At 52.8% G+C, this 26,899-nt stretch overlaps 2 protein-coding genes across 7 annotated transcripts; one reads left to right on the top strand and one right to left on the bottom strand.

The window, feature by feature from the left end:
* Positions 1 to 402: 402 nt before the first annotated feature.
* Positions 403 to 8,824, bottom strand: LOC102938188 (la-related protein 6-like). 2 transcript variants are annotated; one of them, XM_043536133.1, is made up of 4 exons: positions 7,866 to 8,824; positions 7,327 to 7,503; positions 4,819 to 5,029; positions 403 to 2,207 (listed from the first exon to the last, which is right to left on the bottom strand). In XM_043536133.1, the coding sequence occupies exons 2-4, from the start codon at positions 7,491 to 7,493 to the stop codon at positions 1,146 to 1,148; spliced, it is 1,440 nt and encodes a 479-aa protein (XP_043392068.1). In that variant the 5' UTR covers positions 7,494 to 7,503; positions 7,866 to 8,824; the 3' UTR covers positions 403 to 1,145. The 2 variants fall into 2 exon arrangements, with proteins under 2 accessions (XP_043392068.1, XP_027680435.2); XM_027824634.3 differs by having other exon boundaries at positions 8,135 to 8,274.
* On the top strand, positions 8,307 to 26,698 carry LOC114020067 (C-type lectin domain family 10 member A). 5 transcript variants are annotated; one of them, XM_043536135.1, is made up of 8 exons: positions 8,314 to 9,944; positions 15,006 to 15,126; positions 16,452 to 16,638; positions 17,280 to 17,384; positions 18,375 to 18,539; positions 18,893 to 19,044; positions 20,159 to 20,271; positions 22,854 to 26,698. In XM_043536135.1, exons 3-8 carry the CDS (start codon positions 16,560 to 16,562, stop codon positions 23,005 to 23,007), a joined length of 768 nt encoding a protein of 255 aa, XP_043392070.1. In that variant the 5' UTR covers positions 8,314 to 9,944; positions 15,006 to 15,126; positions 16,452 to 16,559; the 3' UTR covers positions 23,008 to 26,698. The 5 variants fall into 5 exon arrangements, with proteins under 5 accessions (XP_043392071.1, XP_043392072.1, XP_043392070.1 ...); XM_027824645.3 differs by lacking the exon at positions 15,006 to 15,126 and having other exon boundaries at positions 8,315 to 9,944; XM_043536136.1 differs by lacking the exons at positions 15,006 to 15,126; positions 22,854 to 26,698 and adding an exon at positions 21,463 to 21,543 and having other exon boundaries at positions 8,307 to 9,944; positions 16,452 to 17,384.
* Positions 26,699 to 26,899: the final 201 nt, after the last annotated feature.

Here is a 26,899-nt window from a genome sequence, read left to right as displayed (position 1 = left end):
CAGATCTCCTATTTAAAGTTTTACCAAGACCAGTATTCAGAGCAGACACAGAAGTCATGTCTACAACCATGTGGGTTCTAGGGAAGAGAACATGACACCCTTTTGTTGAGCCAACAAAACAAGCTGCTTTGGAGACAAAAGTCTATATGGGTGGGGAAGGGACTCTCACCCCAAAATTACCTTGACAGTGATGGATACAGGAATGAAACAGTGTCCTGATTCCATCCTCTAGAGGCAGGCCTACTAATTGTGTCATAGAACCCATACCACTAGTGAAGATTCTCCGAGTCTGTGGGATAAATGTCTATTCCTTGGGGAGAGGAGGACTTTAATTAAATCCCTGGCAGGAAGCAGTGAAACAGCCTAGGTACAGGATGAAATGAGCATCCCTTTGCTAGGAAACTCATTTTGAAATCAGAACATTTTCAAAGAGGGAGATATTTTTGCAGCCTGCAGATCACCCAGAAAAGATGTGCAAGGAGAAAGCAATGGCTCAAATGGTACAACAGGTGCCTGGAATACTTCAACTCTCTTTATTTAACATTCCATCTGCATCACCTCTCATGTCAACACAGATAATACTCCATTTAGAAACAACCTATTTACATCATCTGCTGCCAAGCTGTGCTGTTACAGAGTACCACATCCTGAAAGCCTGGTTCTGAAAGGGTATAAACTCACCCCTAGGTGACACTGCTCTGAGAACTGAAGGCTACATTACTGGATCAAAAAGAGGAATATGCCCTTGAGTCTTGCTAGTGATAGGTGCAGGCTGAGATATACATGTAACTATTTGGTGGCTGATAGCTTGGGAGTTAGTGGAATAAAACCCTTAGCTACAATAAAATCTCAGCAGCATGGCTCAGCTTAGAAAATCTAGATACTAGACAGCACATGGACAGAAGCGGCCACTACAGCGAGAGAGAAATGGCAGTGGTTTGGTACATCCTCTTCCTCAGCATCTCACCTCCCAAGCCGACTATTCGTTGAACATCCCTCTTAACCCCTAAGTTTCTAATACTTCAGACTCCAGCTTCCTGCAGGGCTGTGCTTATGTCGTTAGCAGATATCCCAGTGACCCTGGAAAGAGGTTAATTTACTTGAGAGAAGAAAAAACAAAAACAAAAGAACCACAACGAGACACTCTAGTGTCTTAGGACCAGCTTTCCTCTCCCGATGCTGTTGTAGAAGCCTTTGGTGCCATCTGGACCCCGGGGCAGGCGCATCACCCCAGGTCGAAGGCCAAAGGGATCTGGCATCTTTCTTAACTCCAGAGAGCAGCAGGGTAGAGCTCTGGTTTCCAGAGACTGGCTATGGGCGGCCACCCGTCGCCGCTGGACCCATGAGCTGCCAGAGCCAATCCCGCTGTCCCAGCAGGAATCGGACAATCTTCGGAACTCAGGACTCGTGTCTGGGCTGGAGGAGCCACCATTGCCCAGCTCGGCAGCCAGCGGTGAAGGGCAGTGGGGGTGAGCCAGGCTTTTATTGGAGAGAAGAGGGCTGGCGTGAGGGCTGCTGAAGAAGGAGGGTTTGAAGCTCACGCCCAGGCTGCAGGCGGACCACGCTGGAGTGGAGAGATACTTCTGCATCAGGACGGGAGGAGAAGCCGGCGTGCTGTCAGACTCCGAAGAGCTGCAGAAGAAAGAATCTCCCGTGGCATAGGCCAGCCTCTCCGACGCCTGCTGCTTCCTGGCCAGCTGGTCCACCAGCTCCACTTCTTCTATGTCATCCCCGCTCTTCTTTTTGGAGCCCTTCCCAGAGAGACGGACCACCTTGATGCTCTCCCTGCCGGGGGAGCCGTGGCCATGGTTCAGCTCCTCATAAGCCTTCCTAGCACTCTCCAGGTTTTCATACTCCACCAGGGCACAGCACTTGGTCAGGAGCTCAGGGTAGCGGGAGGAATACTTCTTCACGTCAGAGGGCAGCTTCTTGCCCGGCCTCAAGATGCGGATGGAGGCGATGGCGCCGAAGGGGCTGAACATTTTAGTGATGGTCTCAATGAAGCTCTTCTGGAGCGGTGGCGACATTCCCTGTTCCTGGGGTAGGAGGTTCCAGGCAAGGAGCAGCTTGCTTGGCGGGATGCTCAGGAGAGACTCCGGGATGGGGATTTTCCTTCTCACTTTAGTCCCTTCTTCGTTCACCTCCAGCAGCTCCGAGAACTGCAGGGCATAGAGAGTGATCCTCCAGTCTCGGGTTAGGTATTTCACCTGTTAGCAAGAGAGAAGGGAAACAATATTCTCCTGCCATGAAGATATCAAAGACTCCTCCTACTCTTGGGATGTACCTGCACAGAACCCTCTGCCCCCATGCACCAGGAGCTCTGGTACTGTCCATATGCGGACATGGAAAGGGGGCACAGTTCCCCACATGCTCCCGGTTTCTTTCATCCCCCCCAAGCAGCCAGTCAGAATGATGTTCCTGCCTCCTTTATCCCCATCCCAGCCCTGGGCAGGATTTCACTCCCAGTTCTGAGAAGACAGGCAGTGGGAAAGTTGCATATGGAAGAGATCCAGGAGGGAAGCGCCAGGGGAAGATATGAATAAAAATGTTGCTCTGGTGGGAGCTTCTGGAAATTGCCCTGATCCAAACGCTCTGTGGAGAGCAACTCCTCACCTCTCCCTGCTGGAGGGGAGCTTCCCGCTCTGAGCTGAAGCATGTTGCGTGGGAGGAACGTGCACGGACGCTGTCCAGCGTGCCGCCTGGCCCTCGGTTATTCAGACAGAGGCCTACAAGTGCATGCTGCTCCACAGAACAGGGCCGGAGACCCCAGAGAGTTACCGAAAGGGGCCTCTTGGGTCACTGAGGCCAGTCCCCTGCCATTGCAGGCAACCCCATCATAGAATCCCATAGGTTTAATCAAGCTTCATCTTAAAACTAGTTTGCCACCACTCCTATTGGGAAGCTGGCAAATCCCTTCGGTTACACCAGTCATGGAAACAGGCCATGTTGGTGGGGCCGGGGGGAAGAACACTTCCCAGCTACAAAATATTCAGTCTTGGGTGCTCTCCTAACTTTTCCATTGCATGCATCGCCCAAGAGAGGATTGCCCCAACCTCCCACCGGTTGTCGGGTTACATCTCTGGGGAAACGCCAGCTGATGCTGACATGTGCTGGGTTGATGTATTTTAATTGGTCTTTTAATACCATTATGTCCTCCTCCTCCCCCCACCTGCTCCCGTTCCTCTGCTTTCCTTGTTCCCTTCTCCTACTGCTGTCCTCAGGTTCCAAAGCCCATCTGTCTCCTTTCCCTATTATGGCACAGTGATCCCTAGGAAAGAAGCTTCTCCTCTTTGCCCTCAAGCTGCTTTCACAGAAGTCCAGGCTAGCACTTGGGTTCCCACCCCCCCACCACCAGCCGAAAATGAGAAGAGCTCAGCTGTCTGCAGAGCACAGTTTGGGAACCTTGGTTCCCACTTATTTTCAAGGGGAGGAAGGGAGAAGAGGTTTCATAGATGGTATGGCCAGACGGGACCATTAGATCATGGAGTCCAACCTCCTGCATAACACAGCTCAGAAACTTCCATCCAGCTACACCTGTACTGAACCCAGTAATGTGTTTGGGTAAACCTTGTCTTCCAGAAATTTACCCAGTTTTCATTTGAAGGCTATGAAGAGCCCAACACTTCCCTTGGTAGATTCCCCTCGCCTCCACCAATGGGTAATCACTCTGTTAGGTGCCTTTGCTTGGTTTTAATATGGACAGACAGCGGACTTGGTATGGCTAAGGTGAAGACTCACTTTCCAGCAGGATGTACCACCCCACCCTTAAAAAGCAAGGTCCTTCCTGCTTCAAGTGAAGCGTGTCCAGTCTGTGGCCAGCAGAGGATGGTTTGACCAAATCGGAAGCAGTTTGGATAGGCCTTTGTGTGTTCGAGCAGACCGATCATGTACTGTCAGAGCGCACGCAATATTCTCCCACAAGCCAAGAACAGCTAAACATGAGTCAGAGCTTGAATATGTAGAATTCCATAAAAGGCCGCTGACGTGTCTGTTTAGGCCAAGATTTCTCAAAATAGGAACCTAAGGTTAGTCTCCCAAGTAAAGGGCCCCATTTCTATCAGTGCTGGGCAATCACGACCTCCAGGAGCAGCCAATGAATGTTGCTTCTTTCCCAGCACTTCTGAAAATTAGACTGCTTTTCTTTTCCAGAGCCTATCACACAATTTAAGAGCTTAATTCGAGGCCCCTATTTTTAGAAAATGTGCACCAAACAAACAGTTAAAATCTTAACATCTACACTGAGCACTTTTCATCCTGAAAGATCCTAAAGGATTTGAAAAACCACCCACTTCTGTCTACCTCTGAAATGCAGCCACCTCTGGGGTGAAGCACAACTGATAACAGAGCGAGGCTGCACAGAAGTCCTGCAGCTGGAGGACAAGGCCAGAGGATGGAGGCTGAAGCCAACGGGCCAGACCCTGGGGCCTGCCACCACAAAGCCAGTGCCCGGGACTGGAGCCCAAAGCCCCACAGCCAGAGCTGGCTGCCCCACCACCCCTGGGAAGGTTGGGGACTCACTGGTTGCCTGCCCCTCCAGCGCTGTGCCCCAGGTGACTCCAGAGGGTGGCAGGGCCCAACCCCTGATGGTGGCCCCAGCAACCAACACCAAGGAGCAACAGGGGCATCCAGGAGCAACAGTGGGCAGGGGTCGGGGGGAGAGAAACAGGAGGCCCTACTTTGGAAGGGCAATCACAGCCCAGGAGGCTGTGGCCGCAAGAAAAGCCCCTGGTGGCCGCATGCAGCCACAGCGGCCGCATTTGAGAAACACTGCTCTAGTCACGTGTACCAGGATGTTAGCGGCAAGAGGGAACCACCCACCTTCTTGAAAGATGTCAGCAGTTTGATGCTGACAAAGCCCAATTTGTTCTTCTGAACGTGCTTCAGGAGGAAGGCATCCTTGGCCAGGTTCTCATCAGACAAGTAGAACTCCACTTGAGACACAATCCTCTGGATCAGATGGGCGTCGGGCACCGAGGAGTCGCACTCGAACGAGTCAGCCCCAAAAATGTCATTCAGGTCATAGAAGCTCCTACAAGCAAGACAGCCAGGATCCCGCCCAAGGTTAACTGCACTTGCAGCTGGGATAAACAAGCACACAGGCCTTGAGCTGGGTCTGCACACACCTTAGGAAATTGCACCAGGCCTGGATCACTTACAGTGGGCACCAGTCACTAGCTGGGTTACCCACTTACAGACAAACACCCAGGTACCCCAGTGTGGCTGCAATTGAGGCAACGCCTTTAAGGGTTCATCAATACAAGGAAATCCCAGAGGAGCTTCCAGCCCTCAGTGCAGGTAAACACAGCACTTTCCCCACTGCTGTTCCTGGAAGTGACCTGCATTGCAGACTGGGTCAGCATCACTCAGGAGAGGGAGGTGGCTGGGTTAGAGACCAGGAGCGCAGCTCTGGATTGGAAGTGCCAATATTGACTGGGCATGGAAAGATACCCACGAGTCCCTACCTAGTTGGGCTACAAGGCTGAGGAAGAGAGCGTGGTGCAGCAGCTAGAGGAACAGAACTGGGACACCGGAGACCAGGGCTCTGTTCCAATTATTATTACTGCTTGTGCAGATTGGCTGTCAAGGTGCTCACCTGGGGGAAGGCCGTTCAAACGGCCTAGACAGGAGATCAGGAGGTATCCAGGATTTGTTTCAAGAGGGTACGGGATAGTCTCTGGAATGACTGCAACATTAGGATGCAAGCAGATGGTGCTATTGCAAATAATGTTAAGCTTTGCTTAACCAGACATTTGAGCATTTAGCTCTTGAAAGAAATGCTGATTGCTAGCTGCGGTGCAAATACTCAGTGTATGACCCATAAGACCTGTTCTCACCCTGATTCTGTTGCTGCCTGCTAATTAAACCCATGCGAGCAAGAGAGTCACGTGGTGCCAAAACATTACAGTGATAATGGAAGGAAGTCCAGGTATGGTACATTTGGGAGGGACAACGTGTTGGGTCAGTCAGGCTCCCTTCCACACTCCCTAGAAGAGCTAGTTTCCTGATTAACTCCCCCTCTTGCCCCCACCATCTCCTGAAACTGGGTCACTTTGAAAGAGTGGGGAATGAGATAAGGCCTGGATCTCATTCCCACGTTACAGTGCTCACCCTGAAACACTGGGGGAGGGAGGGGGGGAAGGAATCTCTGCTGCAGTAGTAGGAAGAGAACCCTTGGGAACAGGAGAGCCCCTTAATTAGCGATGGGAGAGTTGTCCTAGATTCAGTCCTGCCTCAAGTGCAGGGGACTGGAATAGATGACCTGTTGATGTCCCTTCCGGTCTCACATTTCTTTGCTTTTATCTAACTCCCCGGCAGAGACACCCTGGGGGAAGGAGGGGCAAGGCTCTTTAAGGGAGAAGTTGGGAAGACATTTCTCCTATTTGATACCAACTCCCTTCCCCACTCCCAGGATTCTCCCACATTTCCATGCATCTGGCCAGCAGACATACAATAGAGGGGGACCAGAAGCCCACAGAGAATCGGCTCCTCTGAGAGCTTCCAAGTTGCAAACATAGTGGCCTCTCTCGGGCCTAGTGCAGGCAAGTGGGTCCCGTTAAAAAGAGATCCCCAGCCTGCACTGAGCGGGTAGCTCCCTGCTTGCGTGAGAAAGCCAAGCGAGAGCCGGGAGAGAAGAGTATGGATTTTAGCCACAGGTTAAAACCCATAGGGGGGTCAAGTCCCCATTGCCCAGCTCTGTCTCTGATCTGCTGTGCGATCAAAGCCTCTATGCACCTCTCTCTCATCCATTTAGACAGTTGGCGCTTCAGGCCGGAGGCCATCTCACCGTGCGTTTGGACAGTACCCAGCACCCAGGAGGCCCCCAATGGTCTCGAGGTGTTAGTGCTACGCAAACCAGTAATAACTCAGCATGGGAGCATTATACACCCGCTGTGCCCTGGGGTAAAGGGCTACCCAAGTGGCAGGACACTGCAGAGCCAAGCCTGCCGGGAACTAGCCGACTCCAGCCTGTTGGCACTAGGTTAGAGGGGAACTTTCAACTCTAGAGCGCTAGCTCAAGTCCAGATCGGCGGCCAACGGAAGCGGAGAAGATCAATGGCCCTTTTGGAGGCGCACGTAAAGTGAGTTGGGGTCTCGGTCTAACCCCCAGCAGCTGTCATTGAGCACCAGTTACCCCTTCTGTTTGCAGTCTCAGCAGAGACAGAGAATTGAAGGGAGCCCTGAACTCCCTTCTCTCTCCTAGGGCGGGTTCCTCTAGGAGATGCATCATACTGCCCGCACTGCTAGGAATCTGTAGGTATTCCTGGAGATAATGCCCTAGTTGTCAGGGAGGGGCAGCCCCACAATAAATAGATAGTAGACACATACCCATCAAAGTTCTCAAAGAAGTCTTCCTGGCTGAGTGGGGGAAGAGGCTGGCCCTTGTGTGGAAGGAAGTGCAGAGTAGAAAAGGGGGTCGTCTGCACTTGCATGGGGGTGCTACACCTGGGCTGGGAACCAAGCCCCAGGGCCACCAAGGAACCATGGGACGACATGGTGCTTCATCTAGCAAGGTATAAGAAATACAGAGAACAGTCACAAGCATCTCCAATGCCTCTTACTGAATGAGACAGTGCTTAATTAACAACAGGGCTAAGCCCCGGCAGCTCTGGGCTTGGGAGTTCATAGCCCAAGTACCTCTGGGCTTGGCACGTCAGTTATGAATGTAAAACAATTGCTTGAGCCCCAGCACTTCTTTCATTACCAATTCAGCAGTATAAGGAGAGTGTAATTGGGAGCCCATGGTACATATCCCCTCTGTCCCCCCAGCAAGGATCAACACTACACCCCAAGAAGCATATGATGGGCTCTAGGAAAGGGCTAGGCCCAAGACCAGGAGAAAGCGGGTGCAAACACCAGCTGCTTACCTGTCTCACCAGGTGAAGATGCACTAAGAGCCCACCAGCTCCTTCTGCTACATTGTGGAGACCCCTAAGTTATTGCCTTTCCCTCCCCCCCAGCACACAAACTGGCCCCACTAATGATACAGAGAGAGAATCCCCTAGACCACTAGCTTATAATGGAAGCCAGAGCCACCCAGGAAACCACACAGCAGAGCTTTGGGGGCTGCCCTGGCTGCTAAGAGGAGGCAAACGAGCATCCAGGTGAAATGTGTTCTCAGGTTAAACAGCTTCACCTGCTCTGCATGAGACTCCTGCAGGAAATCGGGCAGAGCTCCAGCCTGAGGAGACGCCTTTGGCTTCCTAGCAGGTGCGCCCTGGGAGCTGAGCCATGCTCTGCTCAGGGCTTTTAATGGAGTTCACCAGGTATATTATGGGGGAGGGGGAGTGGGTGAATTGCAGAGTTAACTCTCCTTTTGTAGGCATGTTATGGACCCTGAGCTCAAGACAGGGAAAAGTTGGTGAGCCCTGTCCATGACTCTGCTGGGACAGGGAACTTTCTGGGGGGCCCTTTTGCATCCCCCGCTATAACAAAATTACTAATTTAGATCAGCTGCTGAAATGCTGCCTCTTGCCCTTTGGGCAGGCTAGAAAGGGGCTGGTAGCTAGAATCAGGACCCCAAGTTCCAAGGCTACTTCCTTTGCACTTGCCTGGGCTGGTGGGAGCACGGTTCTGGCACGTGAACTGTCTGGAAAGGGGCAGGCAGCTATCCCTCTGTTAAAGGCAAGCTATAAACTGCAGGGAATGTGCTCCAGCTGTGTAAGCAGGGGAGTGGAGCTGACGCTGCTGCTCCGATAGCTCCAGCAGGGTCTCCTCCCACCTAAATAAAACCTGGGTGCGGCTGGTTTCTACCCAAACCTACAAAGGCCAGGCCGGCGTGCAGCTCCTAGAGCTGAGATGCTGCTGTTGTCACAGGAAGTTCCCTGCTTTGACCAGTTCCCTGCCTGGTGGGGTTGGCATTCAGCTGGGGAAGGTGTGAAGTAATGGGTAGGGAGTGAAGATATGGGAACCAGGTGCCTTTTCCTGTCCTGGGGGGAGATGGCTGGAGGGAAACCCTGGGATGGAATCAATACAGAAAGGGGGTGGGGAAGAACAAAAAACACAACCCCAATCCTGATTGTGGGCCCAGTCTGACCTGTGCCAATCACATGGCACAAATGTGCTCCCTGGATCCTCTGCCCCAGGCTGATCTCCCAGCATGTCAGAGCAGCCCCTAGGCTGCTCTAAATTCCACCAGGCCCTCTTTCCTTGATAATACCTCCATGCCAGGGGCACCCTATTGCCTGTATGCCAGACAGACTAGCTGTATGCCAGACTGGTCTTCCCCATCCCTATGCCAGGGGAATTCCCAGTCAGCGAACTCTGTCCCCAGGTGCCACACAAGTGCATTTGTCTGCCTGCTCGCTTTTGACTGTGTATTAATAGAAAAAGAACAAAATGAGCTAAGTAGCTGTAACCACCTGCTGGGGCCGGGCATGTGAACTGTCTGTCGGACGCCAGGACCAGAACAGATCAGAGCTGGAGCAATAGAAGGGGCTAGAACTGGGAGTGAGGCACTGAAATTTGGACCGGGAACACAGAGGCTGCGCTTCAGGAAAATGTTCCATGTGCTGAGCTCTGGGGGGCTGTGGAACGGACCACAGGGGAACCATCCGCACTGGTCTGATGGGACTGGTGGTGGATGGACCAGCTGCGTGACCCTGGCTCTCTCCTCTCGGTCTCTGGGGCCTCGGCGCTCGTTTGGGCTGTCTGACAGAGCTTGTTACTCAAGGGCTTTTCCACATCAGCCGTTCACCTTCTGCCTCCAAAAAGAGGAACTGTGCTGCTGAAGAAACAAGAACTCCTGTCTTCAACGTCTTCCCCGTGGTGCTTTGGGCACAGCTCAATGAGCAGGAGGACACATGCTGGGGTGACCGGCCTGCCCTTGTCAAGAGCCAGCTGCAGCCCCATGGTGTTCCTCTGACCGAGGAGAGAAGAGAGCCCTGCTGAATACTCGCTCTGCACGGCTCGTACAACAGCAGAAGACAGGAGAACGCTACTGCCGAGTAAGTGCTGGGGTTCGCTGGGCATGGGGAGAAGGACTCTTCCCCAGGAGGGGCTGACTGTTGTCTGCATTTTAGCCACAAGTTAAAAAGTAGAGCTGAGTCCAAGCCAGGAAGGTCTTGGTTCGAGCTCTGCAAAAGGAGAGGGATCTTCATGCTGGGGATTTGGGGCTGAGCACATCCAAGGCTGGAAGTGGGCTGGGTCACCCAGGGTTGCAGAACCAGCCAGAATAACAAGCTCTAACCCAGGGGTCGGCAACCTATGGCAGGCCTGCCAAAGGCCGCACGTGAGCCGATTTTTAATGGCAGGCTGCGACCTGCCGGGCCCCAGCCGCCGGCCCCGCTCAGCACCCGCGGCCGAACCCAGGCCAGGGCCCCGGCAGGCAGCAGCGAGCCATTAAAAATCCTGCCCGCCCTGGCCTGCTCTTCTCTGCCCCCCGGCAGGGGCAGGGTGAAGAAGCTTGGTCCTGCCGGCGGCTGCTGCAGGGCAGGCAAGGTCCCACTCCCCCGCCTCTTCCCCCAGCCTGCTGGGGTCCTGCCCCTCCTCCTCTCCCTGCTCCCCCGCCTCTTCCCCCAGCCTGCTGGGGTCCTGCCCCTCCTCTCCCTCCCTGCCCCTGATCAGCTGATGGCCCTTGCGAGGGAAGGGGGAGAAGCGGAGCCGCATTGCGCTCGCTGCTCCGGGGAGGAGGCGGAGAAGAGGTGGGACAGGGCCTTGGGGAAGGGGGGTGGAATCAGGGCATAGCCCCTCCAGCCCCCTGCTGTGAGCTGCTCTGGACAGGGGGCTGGGAGGACCCCCACAACACCAGCCCACAACCCCAGCCCTCTGCCCGGACTCCTGCACCCTCCTCACACACTCCCAGCCCTCTGCCTCGACCCCTGCACCCCCCACGACCCCAGCCTTGACTCCAGCACCCCCCACACATACCCAGCCCCCCATGCCGACTCCTGCACCCTCCTCACACACCCCCAGCCCCCTGCCCCCCCCACACATACCCAGCCCCCCCACACCCCATGCCCTGACTCTTGCACCCCCCACATTCTCACCCCCACCGTGAGCACCAAACGGGAGCTCCTGCACCCTGCCCCCCATTCCTACCTGGACCCCTCACACCAAATAGGAGCTGCCCCGGTAAGCGCTCCACACCCAAACCTCCTGCCCCAACCCTGAGCCCCCTCCCTCATTCTAGCTCCTGGCCAGACCCTGCACCCCAACCCCCAGCCTGCTCCTTCACCCCCAGCCCTGGACTCGGCGCACTCCCCCCCTCAGCTCAGTGCAGAGAGAGGAAGAGAATGGGCTAGAACCAGGGAGAAGGTAGGTACCCACTGTATGTGGGCAGGGCCGGGATCCGAGACCGGCAGCGGGCTGAGTGGGGCCGACAGCCGGGACCCTGGCTGGCAGGAGCCGGCGGATGGACCCCCAGACCGGCAGTGAGCTGAGCCACTCAGCCCACTGCCGGTCTGGGGTCCCGGTCGTCGGCCCCGCTCAGCCCGCTGCCAGCCTAGGTGAACGGCACCCCAGGCTGGCAGCGGGCTGAGCGGGCCGGCAGCGTAAGATCAGTATTTTAATTTAATCTTAAATGAAGCTTCTTAAACACTTTGAAAACCTTGTTTACTTTACATACGACAATAGTTTAGTTATATAAATGTATAGACTTAGAGAGAGAGACCTTCTAAAAAACGTTAAAATGTGTCACTGGCCCGCGAAACCTTAAATTAAAGTGAATAGATGAAGACTTGGCACGCCACTTCTGAAAGGTTGCCGACCCCTGCTCGAACCCATGGCTCCCAGAGCTGGAATAGAACCCAGGAGTCCTGTTTTCACACACACACCCCTCTAACAGAGCTGGAATAGAACCCAGGAGTCCTGTTTTCACACACACACACACACACACACACCCCTCTAACAGAGCTGGAATAGAACCCAGGAGTCCTGTTTTCTCACACACACACACCTCTAAAAGAGCTGGGAATAGAACCCAGGAGTCCTGTTTTCACACATGCACACACACACACACACACACCTCTAACAGAGCTGGGAATAGAACCCGAGAGTCCTGCTTCCCAGTCCTCTGCGCTAACCACTAGACAAGGCTGCCTCCACCAAAACATCCACCCCCTTGCCCCTCCCTTCCCCCCCCTCCCCCCAAGTCGTTCCCTTTTTTAAACCCTTTTGTAGATTTACTCCGTTCGGCTGGGGGGAGTTTTAAAGCTGAGTTGATTCTGTGGTAACTTCTGGCAGCGAAGAAAGATGGCACTGTTGTGCATTTGGAACGGGAGGGAGGTCTGTGGGCCACGGTGGGTGTGGGGATTGGACCACAGCAGTAATGGATCTGAATTAGGCTGGGCGATGGATTGCATGACTTACCCAACTTGAGGGTGAAGCTGGATTGTGGGTGGGAGGGGCAGATATGGGGTCTGAGTTCAGCTTGTTGATGGGACCTAAATACTAATGCCCCGGCTTTCAATGGTCCATGTTTATAACCATTCTCCTAATGCTGTTGAGTGAATAGATGCTTCCTCCCGTTGTAACTATTGTCAGGAAGCGCTGTCTGGGGGGGATTGCCGTTGCCGATGTAGTGTCTTACTGACTGCTTGGTGGAGACGGGGTCATGAGACCCCAGCTAGCTGTCAGCATGAGGATCCCAGCTGGGTGTCACTTCAAGGCAGGAAAAAAATAAACCCATAAACACCCTGCGAAGAAGAGACAAGTTTAATTCTGCACTCTTCACTTCCCCCTAGATCTGAGGAGGGTGAAGGTAAAGCCCAGCCTGCACTGTTTACTACCTGCCTAATGCTCACCCTGGCAACATAATGGAAAGGATGGGCCATGCTGGTTTTTTCATGTGGCTCAGGGCAGGACCCAGGAGTGATGATCCACAGCGTTGCCACTAAGGCTTGAGATAAAAACCCATGGCCCAGATTGCCCCTTCCTGTGTTAAAAACCAGTGACCGAGGACTCCTCATGAAGAAACAGATTCCCTCACCTTAAGCTGTCAGGGGGATTTGTCCCTGAGGTGCATTGAAAACTGTTTTAAAATTGTAGGCTGTCACTTTAAATTTCAGAGGGTTTTCCTGGTCCTGCTTGCAGCTTAGGGGGCTCTGTAGGGAAGCATGTGTTCTGGGCTAGCAGCAGTCAGTCTGCAGACAGCCAGGCTAGTAAGGTGGGGTGCGTTATGCCTCTCTGTTTTAGGGAGCAGCCTGCTTTGCCTCTCTCTCTCTGTTTTGGGGTTCTTGTCTGTAATGGTGCCGTGTTCTAAGAAATAAAGTAGTGTTATGTTGCAACCATCCAGCAAGAGTAGTTATGTATTGAACTTTTCTGTAAGTATGCCATGAACATGGCAATATCCCACAGCCTGTGTGTGCACCCACCCCTGGTGGAGGCCCCAGGATCAGTGTGATGCCATGGCCGTGTGCACACAAGCCATATAGCCCTGCAGCAGCTCTGGCCCCTGCTATCCCAACTTTTCCCTGGTAGCACCTCTCCATTCGAACCATGTTAGGAGCGGGACCCAGACTGCTACAGCTTCCCATGAGCAAAATTGATCAAGCCTGGGGCGGTATTTCATGTAAGCTCTGTGGGTCGAGGGGTTGATAGCTGGGGGCATTGTGGGTCAGGACTTGGGTCCTGTTGGAAAGGCGTCGAGGCTAGAATAGCAGAGGGCTGCAACTCAGGTCTGAAGTGCATTGGCAGAACTGTATGGGGGGGCTGGATGAGCAGGGGCTGTTACAGAGCAGGCCTGAGGTTCCTGGGCTGAGCTGTACATACATGGGCAGCCCAGGGCTGGAAGAGCAGAGTGGGGTGCTGCAGAACAGGATTGAGAGGCATTGTGTCTGAGATGCTCCCATGCCACCTGACTTCACAGGACACGTGGGGGTGGGGAAGCACCACGTTTTAGTTCCCCCTGAAGAAAATGTACAAAACTGAGGTGAAACCTTCCAACCAAGCCAGCTCCAAGATGGGATTTGGGCAAAGAAAGATTTCACTCTTCCAAGAGTCGGAAATGTGACGGCTTTCCCTCGGTAAGGGCCTGTACAAACCAGCCTGACGGGTCTCTCCTGAAAGAGGTGTTAGGATATAGATATCCAGGCCTGCCTGTAAAGGCCTATATTTTAAGAATTTAGGTATATGTTTATTATTTAGCTAGTAATAGAGGTCTACAAGAGGAATTCTCCTTGCTGCAGCTGTGGAGACGGTGCACGAGGAACCCACAACGTGACCCATTGTCACTGAAACTTCCATGCTTGGCTGAGCCTGGGTGGCAGGGGGTTTCCGGGGCTGAGGGAAACTGACAGTTAAAGTTCTCCTTCCTTCCTTCCTTGCATGACTCAATCACTGAACTGCCTCCCGCCCTGGCAGACACAGGCTATTTCGTTATCCTCAAAATGCTGGGCTGGACGGGACCTCATGAGGCCATCTAGTCCAGCCCCCTGTTCTGAGGCAGGACCAAGTCAACCTAAACTCTCACTGACAGGCGTTTGTCCAACCTGTTCTTCGAAACCTCCAGAGATGGGGATTCCACCACCTCCCTGGATAACCTGTTCCAGGGCTTGGCTCTCCTGCTAGATAATTTTTCCTGTTATCAACCTAAATCTCCCTTACTGCAAGTTAAGTTGATTCCTTCTCCTCCAACCCTCAGTGGACATGGAGAACAACTGATCACTGTCCTCTTTGATATCAACCTTGTCCATATTTGAAGACTGTTATCATGTGGTCCCTCCACCCCAGCCGTCTCTTCTCTAGTCCAGTGTTTCTCAACGGCCTGTCCGTGGACTGGCACCGGTCTCTGAGATCTCCCTGACACAGTTTAGGAAGGCACCAAGCAGGTCCCTGGTATCAGAAAGGTTGAGAGACACTGCCGTAGACTAAACGGGTCCATTTCTTTCAACCATTCCTCAGAGTCCAGGTTTGCTAAAGCTTTTCTTGCTCTTGTTGCTCTCCTCCGGAAACCGTGTCCAATTCGTTCACATCTTTCTTGAAGTGCAGTGCCCAAAGCTGGACACAGCTGAGGCCTGGCTGGTGCTGAGCGGCGCAGAACAGCTACTTCCTGTGTCTTGTATTAACAGAGTGTCCAGGTAGATGGGCTACGCCTCTCTCTGGCTAACTCACTGCTTCCTGTCCAGCCGAAGTTAGCAGTGACCATCTGATGGCAGGATTTGCCACGTGGAATAAGAACCTAAGGCTGGGGTATGCTGGCAAGAAGCCAACACTTTATTTTCTGGCTCCAATCCTGTGACTAAATGTCCCTGTCATGTGACAGGACTTGAGATCAACTGACTCCAGAAATACCGTCTTAATTCCCTCCCCCCCCCCGCCCCCTTTTTATGGCAGCCAGTTACCAACGTCCATCTCGGTGCCACGATGGTGGTGACCCTGCAGCCATTTCCTGGTCTCAGAAGGGTTCCTTCTCCAGCGGCCTCTTCCACTGCCGAGGCGGAGCTGCCACGTGCCAGATTTCTGTTGTCAGTGACTGGGTGGCAACTCCGCTGGCAGCTGCCTGCTAGGGGCCCTCAAGAAAGAGGGGAGCCATTGTCCTCCTTGGTTTTATTTGGAGGTCTTCTGTTCCTCCTTCGGGACTGACCATTCCCAGCCTCCTCAGATCTACGGGGAAGTGCAGAGTGCAGAATTAAACCTGTGTGTCTTCTTTGCAGGGGGTTTGTGGGTTGGCTTGTTTTTTTCCTGCCCCGTCATGGGGGCAGCAATTTGGGATTCTTGCTGTAATATTTCTTCTCTGGTCTGGTTTTTGATCATGAAAATACTACCTAGTCCTTGTCTGGCGTTCTTTATCCGGAGATCTCAAAGCATTTTACAAAGGAGGCAAATATTATTCTGCCTGTTTTTCAGATGGGGAAACTGAGGCATGGAATGGCACAGTGACTTGGCCCAGGTCCCACAGCAGGTCAGAGCCAGGACAGAACTCGGGTCTCCCAAGTCCTTGTCTAGTTCCCTATGCACCGGGTCACTTGGCTTCCCATTAGTCTTAGGGAAGGCAGTATGGCCTTGAGGCTAGATCACTAGATTAGAACCCAGGTTTTCTGAGTCCCATTCCTTGCTCTTCCACTGGCCTGCTGGGTGACCTGGGGCAAGTCACTTCCCCTTTCTATGCCTTGGTTTCCGCATGTGTAAAATGAAGGCTCTGTCTCTGGCCTCCTTTTGTGAAGTGTTTTGAGATCGACTGAGGGAAAGCGCTAGTTAAGAGGTGGTGTGGTGTTGTTAAATCGAGTTCTCTGATGTTTGCTGGCTTTTTTACTAACACATCTGGATGTGCCAGGATGAGCAATTAGGGGGTTCAGCTAACTTTGTTTCTCCTATTGTCTTACACATGCACGTTTCCTGGGGGCCGGTCACCTGGGTCCACCAGCTGGCCTGTTCCAATCACTCCCAGACTCAGAAAACCCTTCCTGGCCCAAGCAGTGCCTGTTAGCCTGGAGGTCGCAGTCACTTACATGGCCAATCTTATTATTCAATAACCAACCCCAGCTCCTTAACTGCATCTCTTACTTTGATTCAAGTTCACTGTTTGCTCTGGAGGGATACATGGTGCTTGGTCTCTGTTAGCCACGGCCGGGTATCTGGCAGGAGGAGGAAGCTGAAACCCGGATCTGTGGGGAAAAAGAAAGATGGATCCGGAAGCTGAGGTCACCTACGCGGATCTGAAATTTCTTCCCAGATCGCAGCAAACAGATGTGAAGAAAGCAGGTAACAGTCTGCCACAGAAAGACCCTGACAGGTGCTTCTCAGGTGGGAGTCCCAGTGAGGGGCTTGGAATATCAACGTCCCCATGTGTTACATGTTACATAAAGGGTCCCAATCCAACTGGGCCATGTCGTCTCAAGAGACTGGGCTCTATTCCCGGGTCTGCCACTGTCCTGCTGGATGATCTTAGGCAAGTGCCTTTGCCTCTCTCTGCCTCAGTTTCCCCTGCCACCCTCTGCCTATTTTGGCTATTTAGATTGGAAGCTCTTCAGGCCAGAGACTGCCTCTCACAATGTGCATGTAAAGTGCCTATCACAATGGGCCCCAAGGCTTCGGGGTGGGGGGGGTGGTCTCTAGACTCTACCTAACACTAATAATAAGCTCAGATAAGACGTTCTCTTCGGGCCTCCAAGCACAGCGGGTTGCACGAGGACACTGGATGCTGTATCTATTTCTGAATGCTAAGGACCAGCTGATGTAAATTAACGTATGCCGCTGGAGCAATTGTGCTGAGTTGCGCAAGCTGAGGATCTGGCCTATGACTTTCTTCCTTCTGCTGCTGATACTGCGTAGGGTCTGTACCAAATGCAGACCAGTGTGGTGTGTGTGTGTTTGTTCTTTTTCCTTTCTCCCTGTACACCCAGAATCAAAGCCCCCTGCCCAGAAGACGTCTCCGTGGGCTTGGCTAGCAACAGTGGTGATTCTCTGCGTGCTGTTCCTGGTGGCGTTAATTTCCCTGAGTATCCTGTGTAAGTACTTTTGCTGGAAAGGATGAGGGTTGGGGTTCCCCGCCCTGTTAAATGGAGAGAACAATGCTTTCCCCAGCTGAAGTGTGCTCGGAGATCCTCAGCCCACTGGGCCTCCCTGAAACACTCCTCCTAAGTCCTCTGGTTCGCTATTTCATAATAAACTCATTTCCAACTGTCAGCTAGTGGATGGCAGGACATCCTTGCCTCTGAGCAGTGTACTCAGGAAGCTGTTGTGTCAAAAGCTGGCAACGGTGACTCAACAGGGTCATGTGGGAACAACTTGTCGGTAGTGAAATAGTTGTACAACACTTTTTTGACTTGGAAAGTACGGTCCCTCTATTCTAGGTGAACCTCCTTTCCTCGGTTTCAGAGTAGCAGCCATGTTAGTCTGTATCCGTAAAAAGAACAGGAGGACTTGTGGCACCTTAGAGACTAACAAATTTATTAGAGCATAAGCTTTCGTGAGCTACAGCTCACTTCATCGGGAAGATCTCTGCCCCCGAGCCCTAGATTTGAGATCTTAAACCTCCAGCAAATGCATCCTCTTCCCTTAGCATCTCCTCCACCTCCCTCCCTCCCTCCCTCTCCACAATTTCATCCCTAATGACTCTCCTCAAGTGTGACTGGCTTCTAGTGTGGGTGGCCAGTCCGTGCCTAGCATGATGGGCACCTCAAATCCCCAAGGCTGGAGGGGTCAGTTAAATCAACCTAAAGAAAACAGTTTAATGCAACAGAAAAACCAGATGGCCGGTGTGACGGCTGCGGCTTGGAGGCAGCTCCCATAATGTCCGCTCTGGCAGCCTGACTCCCCACACTGTTCACACAGACCTTTCAGACCTGCGCAGCCTCCTGATTAAAGGCCAGGAGAGGCCATCGATTGAGGCCACAATTGGCCTAGCTTTCATTATCAATGGTGAGACTGATGCTGAAGTAGACTGCCTTTGGGAAGGGGCCGCCCCACTCAGACGTGGCGTCTTCTCCCTCTGCTAGATTCCCGGCTCCTAGCTGGCAACATGCAGCTTCTAGAGGAATCCGAGCAAGCCAAGAGCGAACTGCAGCAAGCGGAAGGGAGATACTCCCAGTTACTGCAGTTGGCGTTGCACGCAAAGATCTGCGCCCTGGAGTCCCCGTCCTCCAACACCTCAGAGCCCCGCAGTGAGTACGGTGCCATTGTCCCCGTGTCACGGAGGGTGAAAGGAAAGCCCTGAGCAGGGAAGTGACTCTTAAGATGGCGGGGCTGGCAGTAGAAGCCAGGAGTCCAGGTTCCTAGTCTCAGCTCTGAACGCCCACCTGTTCGGATGGGCCTCAAGGAAAGGGCAGATGCGCTGCTGCCCGCTTCAGCCGCGAAGGCCGCTCTCTCCTGCTGCCTCGGGCAAAGGGCCGGAGCGGAGATGGCAGCTGCCTAGCGGGCAGGAGGGGCACAACGGCAGAGTCCAGGGGCTGGTTGTTCTTACCGGCCCCCTGTTCTGAGCCAAGGCGTGCTCAGTTTCCCTCTCCTCCCTCCTCAGACATCAGCTGTACCTTCTGCCCCTACCAATGGATTTCAAACAAAGGGAGGTGTTACTACTTTTCTCCAAGTCCTTTATCGTGGAACGACAGCAGGAGCAGCTGCCAGAGGGAACAGGCCGAGCTAGTGGTCATTACCAATCGGGAGGAGCAGGTAACGTGAGCCACTTACTACCATGGAGCCTCCTAGGGCCGTAGATTTTTATTTATTTATTTATTAATGCCTCTTTTTGCAAGCCCATGCTCTGGGAAGTGCTGAGGACCCCCAAGTCAATGGCCCTGGCCCAAGGCATTTCCACCGGGGCTGTCCCATGACCCTTAGCACAGGGCTTGTGTGTTCCTTAGCTACTGCATAGCGCTTAACAGCTGCTCCAGCTGGAGCAGGATTGTTCCCTGCCCCTGGGGGGGACAAGGGGTTGACTCACTTCCTGCCTCAATCTCCTTCCAGCCTAGAGGGTGAATGCATGGCTTGCTAGTTGGCCATTCTGCCTTGTGCATGGGTAGTGGTCAAGACACTGCAGACCCACTTCCAGAAGGCAGTGAATGGCCCCAAATGGCGGGGCGTGTGCCTAAGGAATAGGAGCTTTTCCTGTGGGCCCCAAATTCTAGCTGAATTTTTCACATGGCCCCAGTGCTGAAGGAAGGGACTAAGCTGGACTCCTCCAGCACTGTTCTGTGGGCCCCCTCCGATTGGAGCGCTCTGAGGTGGCCTCTAACAATGCCTACCAGCTCAGGCCCCACAGGGAGATAGGTGGGGGGATGCCACGTTCGAGCACCAGGCCAGGCGCTGAGCAGCAAAATGGCCTCAGAACTGAGGCCGCTGGGGGACTTTGCTGGTGGAAGTCTTGACCTTGTCCATACCAGGAACCCCCAAGATCGTGCCCTTTCCCTCATTGACAGACGTGGGAAGGGCAGGGTGGCCGTGACCCCCCTGACACCTGTTCTTGACCCCCAGGTTAAGAACCACTGCAATAGAGGAGCCAGTTCTGACTTCCATGATCCCTGGTGTCCCATAACAAACCACTAACTAAAACAGGGCTAAAATCTCTGGGGATGAAAAGTGGGGAGCTCACGTACCACAGTGAAGGACCCCTCCTCCCCCAAGTGAACAGGGCCAGCTGGGATCCCTTCCCCCTGCTGCTTTTGGGAAAGGGCCCTGTTTTGTCAGTTCAGTGGCCTGGTGCGATTTGTGGCTGAGAGCAGAGTGGAGCTTCTTTGTAGAAACATTGAAGCATCCCTCATGTGGCGCTGTCTGTAACCTTCTCCAGGACTTTCTCAGCAAGCAGCAAAGCCTTGAGGCTTATTGGATTGGCCTGACGGATGTGGCCCAAGAAGGCTCCTGGAAGTGGGTGGATGGCACTGACTTAAACCAAATGGAGAAGTAAGTGTAGCAGGGTCCTCTGTAGTGCTCTCTCTGGCTGAAGGACACTCGCTGAATGTCTTCCCCACGCAGCCGTACAGCAGCTCTCTAAGAGCGGAGCAGGAGGGAGCATGCATTGATTCAACAGCCGCACTGAAGGGGGACAAATGTCACCCACACACCTTCTGGGGGTGCCGTTCGGTCCCATCTAGTGGCACCGAGACCACTTCAAGAGAGAGAGAAAATGAGTCTGCTCTACAGGCAGTTGGCTTTTGGCTCATGCACTAAGCTCCAGAGGCCCCAGGTTCGATCCCGCCTGCTGACGACTGGGGTCTGTCAGCGTTACACAAACAGGATAACCTGTCCCCCTCTCTTCCTCCTGCCCTCGCCCCCCACCAGATCGTCTAGTCTGACCTCCTGTATAACTGGCCCCAGGACAATTCCTGTTTGAATAAGAGCAGATCTTTTAGAAAGACGTCCCATCCTGATTTTCAAAATGGTCCGTGATGGAGAACCCACCATGACCCATGGTCAATTGTTCCAGTGGTTAATTACCCTCGCTCATAAAACGTATGCCATATTTCCAGTCTGCACTTACTTAGTTTCAGCCTCCTGCCATTTGATTGCATTCTACCTTTGCTTGCTACTTTGAAGAGCCCAATATCAAATATTTGTTGGCCATGTCGGTACATATTGACTGACCAAGTCACCCCTCAGCCTGTATCTTTGTTAGACTCTAGGAGCTCCATCTATAGCTTATCACAATAAGGCAGGTTTTCTAATCCCTTCCTCATTCTCTGATCCTTCCCCAGTTTATCAACCTCCTTCCTGCGCTGTGGGCACCAGAACGGGACACAGCTGCTTGCTCCCGAGCCAAACGCAGGCTGGGTTGACGCTAGGGCTCGCTACAAAATCCAAAGTCACTTCCATTAAAAATTTCAAACAAAACTATTTCTTTCGATTTTTTTTTTTTTATGGCAAATTGAGTGAAAAAAATTTTAAATGAAAATTGGCCCATTTTGAATTTAAAGATGCTCACTTTGGTTTTGGTCTTTGTTTGTTTTGTTTTTTGTTTTTCTGTTGAGAAATATAAAATGTGGCCAAAATCAAACAGTAGTGTGTTTTGGTTTGGGGGTGTTTTTTGGACATCTTTTATCTTTTGATGGGGGAGCAGGGTGGGGAATTTCAGCCTGATCTCTTAGGATGCTGCAGGTCAGATTCTGTTCAGCTATGTTGGTGTAAATCTGGAGTAATCCTGGTGAAGAGGAAGAAGTAGGAATATGACTATAGAAATGTAAGGCTGGAAGGGGTGTCAAGAAGTCGGCTAGTCCATTTTCTCCAGCCCCCCACTCCCCCCACATGCTGAAACAGAATTAAGTATAATTAGTTCATTCCTGACAGATGTTTGTCTAACCAGGGGTGGGCAAACTTTTTGGCCCGAGGGCCACATCTGGGTATGAAAATTTTATGGTGGACCATGAATGCTCATGAAATTGGGGGTTGAGGTGCGGGGGGGTGAGGGATCTGGCTGTGGGTGCAGCCTCTGGGATGGTGCCAGAAATGAGGAGTTCAAAGTGCGGGAGGGAGCTCTGGGCTGGGGCAGCGGGTTGGGGTGTGTGGGAAGGATGGGGGCACCAGCTTTGGGGGGGGGGGTTCTGGGGTGGGGCTGAGGATGAGGGGTTGGGGGTGCAGGAGGATGCTCTGGGCTGGGACTGAGGGGTTCAGAGGGTGGGAGGGGGATCAGGGCTGGGAGTTGGGATGCGGGAGGGGGTCAGGGGTGCAGGCTCCAGGTGGCGCTTACCTCAAGCAGCTCCCGGAAGCAGCGCTATGTCCCCGCTCCGGCTCCTATGCAGAGGCATGGCAGTGGCCAAGCAGCTCTGCGTGCTGCCCCGTGCACAGGTGCTGCCCCTGCAGCTCCCATTGGCCACGGTTCCTGGCCAATGGGAGCTGCGGGGGCGGCACTTGGAACAGGGGCAACGTGCAGAGCCCCCTGGCTGCCCCTGTCTGTAGGAGCCAGAGCAGGGACATGCCTCAGCTTCTGAGAGCCATGCGGAGCCACGGCACATGTGGAGTGGGGCAAGCCCCGGACCCCACTCCCCAGTGGGAGGTCAAAGGCTGGATTAAAACGTCTGAAGGGCGGGATGTGGCCCCCGGGCTGTAGTTTGCCCACCCTGGTCTAACCTGTTCTTAAAAACCTCCAGTGCCGGGGGGGATTCCACAACATTCCTAAGTCACCTGCTCCAGTACTATCACTCCTTGTTGTTCGAAAGCTTTTCCTGATAGCCACCCTAAATCCATGTGATCTGGACCCAGAAAATGGTGATTGCTCACCTGTAACCGAAGCTGTTTGAGATGGGCTCTGCACATCCCCACTCATGGGTCAGGCTGCAGTGTCTGTGCAGTCCCATGGGTGCGAACATACAGAGGCCTCTTGAGTCAATACACCCCTGATGCTGTAGGGTGGGCCAGGGCCGTACTTTCCCTTGGGTGCAGCAGCCGGGGGAGGGCCCATCACAGGAAGGAGAGCGGAGATGCAGAGAAATCTGCATCGTTAGTTTCTAAAACGCAGATCCTGACCGTTCCATTTATTTTTTCCCCTCCAGATTTTGGTTCTCTCCCCAGCCAGATAACTATTACAATGAGGACTGTGCGACTCTGACCACCAAACAACCCCTGCCACTTAACTGGAATGATGTCCCGTGCCACAAATTTTTCCCCTACATCTGTGAAAAGGCAGCCAACACTCTCACCATCTAAGCTTCCTCTGACTCGGAACATCTTGTTCACTGTGGCCAATGATGCAGCGTCCCCGAATGCCGCTGGGCTCCTCCTGAGCCAGTTCATCTCCTGCTGGACAAACGCTCAGTAGAGGGTGCTGAGGACTCACCTTTGCAGCTGGCTTGGCAGAAGCCACAGGCTGTCCAGTCCCGTTTTCCAAAGTGTATTTTTGCCCAGATCCACACAGGGTCTTCGGAGCTTAGCTCCTAGGTCTAGGCACCGCGGAGGTCCACAAAACCCCTGCTCAGCTGTGGCCTAACCTTGCAGGCACCTAAATTCACTTGGCACCCAAACTTTTGCTCTAAAAATCTCTCTAGAATCCTAAATTTTCTACCTCTGGGCATGCCTGCTGCTGCATCAGGCAGACACCCAGTGCCTGCCTCCCAGCACAGAGCAGGTGCAGGGAGGTGTAATGGAAGGCTAGACTGTATTCCGTAGTTCAGCCACTTGGTGATACTGTGTGAGTAATCCTTATTGAAGCTAACCTCGGCCATACTTGGCCGTCCATCAAAGATCTTGTAGTGAACACGGCTGGTGTGATCTGTCTGCGAAGGAAGCTCTGTAGCCAGTCCATATGTGGTGCAGAAGCCGGACCTGCTAGAGGCAGCCCTGAAATCTAGCATGTACAGGGTGCACGTGATACGGTATCAGGAGTAAACTAGTGCCAGAGGGGAACAGTAACAGGTGGTGGTCTCTGAGCACTCCTGATTCTGCACAAAAGGACCGGTGCAGGAGGAGGATTCCCTGATAACTCTAAGCCCAGGGGTAGGGCCTCTCTCCCCACGTATTCAATGGGCAGCCCAGGAGCCAAACCCACGATTTGTGGATTCCACTGAGTGGCTAGGTAGTTAGGTGTTGCACCCCCAAGGTCCCTTAGTGTATCCAGGCCTTTAGATACGCCTGGTTTTCCTTCCCCACCCCTGCTTTTTACAGCTGCGTTTTGGTGGGGTTTTTCTTTTTGAAAATAAGACAAAGGGAGTCTAATATTTAAAAAAAAAAAAGTGTTGGAGGAGGAAATGCAGGAAAGTGTCAAGCCAGATCTCTTCAGCTTTGCCCCACGTCCTGTCGGAATCAGTGTCTCTGTGTGTGTGGTTTTTACGGTGGTGGCCATGATCCCTGGCTCTTAGCAATAAAGTGACTTACACAGGAGGTCAGTATCACAATTTTACAGAGGGGGAAACTGAGGCAAAGTGACTTGCCAAAGGTCACCTAGCAGGCCAGTGGCAGCACGGGGAATAGAACTCAGCTCTAGTGAATTCTATCCCCTGTATCAGAGACCTGGGTTCTATTTTCAGCTCTGCCGTGGACTTGAGCAAGTTACCTCTCTCTGTGACTCAGTTTCCCCGTCTATATAAGAAGGGGGTAATGAGGCTGTGAGGCTACAGCCACTTGTGTACAGAATGCTTTCAGGATGGCAGCACAGATTTATTACTGCTTGTGCGCACACAAACTATTTTGAAAGAATTCGAAGGTTTCAGTATCAAGCATGTGACAGTGGGGAAGTCCCAGACTGGAAGCTGCTTGTTGCACAGTGTGAGTGGAGAGCTGATCGCCTGCAGCAGCAAACCAGGAACAAGTGATGAGATCCAAATAGAGATGGGATTTGATGACTTGAGAGCTGCTACCCTGGACAAACCTGAATGGATTTTCAGTGATGCAAATCACTTCCCTGGCCGAGTCCCCTGCCACGCTTCTGGGAGGAGATTTGCAGAGCACTTTGCATGCTTGTAAGCAGGACTTTCCCAAGACCCTGATTCAGCTCTTCTGCGGTAGGAAACATCTGCAGCAAATGGTCTTGCCCCCCAGCAAGCTGCAGTTCCTGAAGATGAGAGTTTCCTCCGTGCTATAATAGCAAGGGGGCCACATGACACTGACTCCAGGACAAGGCTGACACCGTCCCTTCTCCCTCCCCTGCTCCTGCGACTGGGTTGTTCTTGAGACACTGAGACTTGGCCTCAACACGTGGAAGGCCTTGCAGTTAAAGCCTTAGAGCCGAGCATGAAATGTAATGGCCACAGAGGTCTTTCCTAGGGATGCAATGACCTTTGGCACTGCTGCAATCTACGCTGCTGTGCGGGTGAACGATCAAGGAACATTCAAGCAATGGTTAAACCCAGGGTAACTCAGGAGTGCCGGTTACAAAGGGCAGCTACAGGCTCCAGCCCTTGAAGAGGCTTTTGGCTTATCTAAAAAAGCCAGCGTTGCTCCTTTCTCTATAAAATAAGATTTAGCTGCATCCCACTCTCACAGAGGGGAGTTGTGAAATGCCCTGAGGCTTCCCCGAAGCGTGAGAATGAGAACTAGCTGATGGGCAACCAGCAGGAGGGCCTCAAAGGAAGGAAGTGGAATTTTGAAATATAGCTATATTTGTCCTTCACTAACTTGGGGCGCAATCCAGGTGTTGCATAGCTCCAGCTTTTCCAACCTCTAACTGTTTCATGGGCCCAGTTGCTGCCGGTCTAAGGCAGTTTGGTCTCAGAAGGGGATGCTCTTCTCCTCTCTAGGTCAAGCAAGCCTGTGAGCTCAAGCAGGAGGGCAGACCTGGCTTCTGACTTTAAAAAACACCAGAAGTCAGAGCATTTCTGAGACTTCATTATGATGATGGTGTTTGAGTGGCCTGAAGAGGGGGCTGGTGAGCAGTGCTCTGAAAATGCCATTCATTATGACTAGGGCCCTAACAAATTCAGGGTTCATTCTGGTCAATTTCACGGTTGTAGGATTTTAAAAATTGTAAATTTCATGATTTCAATATTTAAATCTGAAATTTCAGACTGTTGCCATTGTAGGGGTCCTGACCCAAAAAGGAGTTGAGTGGGCGGGGGGGGGGAGGTGGTTGCAAGGTTATCGTAAGGGGGAGGGTAGCAGTACGGCCACCCTTACTTCTGCGCTGCTGCCTTCAGAGCTGGGCAGCTGGCATGGTCTCGCCATCCTGACTTCTGCACTGCAGCTGGCGGGGCCCTGCCTTCAGAGCTGGGTGCTCGGCCAACAGCCTCCGCTCTCCAGCCACCCAGCTCTGAAGGGTGGCAATACCATGACCCTGCCCCCCTAAAATAACTTGACCTCCCCCACAACTCCCATTTGGATCAGGACCCCCAATTTGAGAAATGCTGGTCTCCCCTGTGCAATCTGTATAGTATAGTGTAAAAGTGCCCAAAAACCCAGATATCACTGGGGGAGACCAGATTTCACGGTCCGTGCTGTGTTTTTCATGACTGTGAATTTGGTAGGGCCCTAATTATGACAGTTGCATCTGGAAGGTCTAACCAAGAGTTTGGCTCCAGGGTGCTGAGCGCTGTGCACACAGCCCCTCCATCCTACAAGAGCTTGCACTCCAAATAGACACAGAGAAACTGAAGCAGAGAGAAACTTGATCCTGGTCACTGAGCTAGTGAGTAATAAGAGCAAGGAATAGAAGCTGTGACTTCTTCTGGCAAACCTGCCCCTACTCACTGGACCCTGGGCCTTCCCTCATCAAGTTACTTGTGCATATTGTCAGACTAGCTGCTTCATTTCTTTCTCGAGGATTCAAATTGTAAGCCTTTTACCTTGTGGAAGGGGAAAAAATTACACACTCCCATATTTGGCCTTTTCTGACACTTTAATCGTTAACAACAACTTATCTACATATTTCAGCAGCTGCCAAATAAAAGAGAGAATTAAGTCACTGCCAGCAAGACTGTATTCTGTAGCAACTACTGGAAGTGAGCAAATCAGCATCTGCGATCAAGGGTGTTACAGAAACGGTTTAGAAATGGGGCCCGCAACACAGGGTCCAGAAAACTTCTCAGCCTTGCCATCCAGCAGCCGCATGCTAGGGGCTGCGTCCCTGCCAAAAGGCAGGCTGATGGTGACGTGAAAGGGGTGGTGAGGC

Source organism: Chelonia mydas, chromosome 25 (assembly GCF_015237465.2).
Source record: "Chelonia mydas isolate rCheMyd1 chromosome 25, rCheMyd1.pri.v2, whole genome shotgun sequence".
NCBI lineage: Eukaryota > Metazoa > Chordata > Testudines > Cheloniidae > Chelonia > Chelonia mydas.
The sequence above is the reverse complement of the archived record's forward strand: the minus strand, read 5'-3'. Positions and strand labels throughout refer to the sequence as shown.

Coding starts and splice junctions, on each gene's coding strand:
- LOC114020067 (XM_043536134.1), top strand. CDS start 17,174: ATGACTTTCTTCCTTCTGCTGCTGATACTGCGTAGGGTCTGTACCAAA. Junction 19,045..20,158: donor TTACCAATCGGGAGGAGCAG/GTAACGTGAGCC, acceptor AACCTTCTCCAG/GACTTTCTCAGCAAGCAGCA. Junction 20,272..22,853: donor GACTTAAACCAAATGGAGAA/GTAAGTGTAGCA, acceptor TTTCCCCTCCAG/ATTTTGGTTCTCTCCCCAGC.
- LOC102938188 (XM_043536133.1), bottom strand. CDS start 7,493: ATGTCGTCCCATGGTTCCTTGGTGGCCCTGGGGCTTGGTTCCCAGCCC. Junction 5,030..7,326: donor TTCTTTGAGAACTTTGATGG/GTATGTGTCTAC, acceptor TCTTGCTTGTAG/GAGCTTCTATGACCTGAATG. Junction 2,208..4,818: donor TGCTGACATCTTTCAAGAAG/GTGGGTGGTTCC, acceptor TCTTGCTAACAG/GTGAAATACCTAACCCGAGA.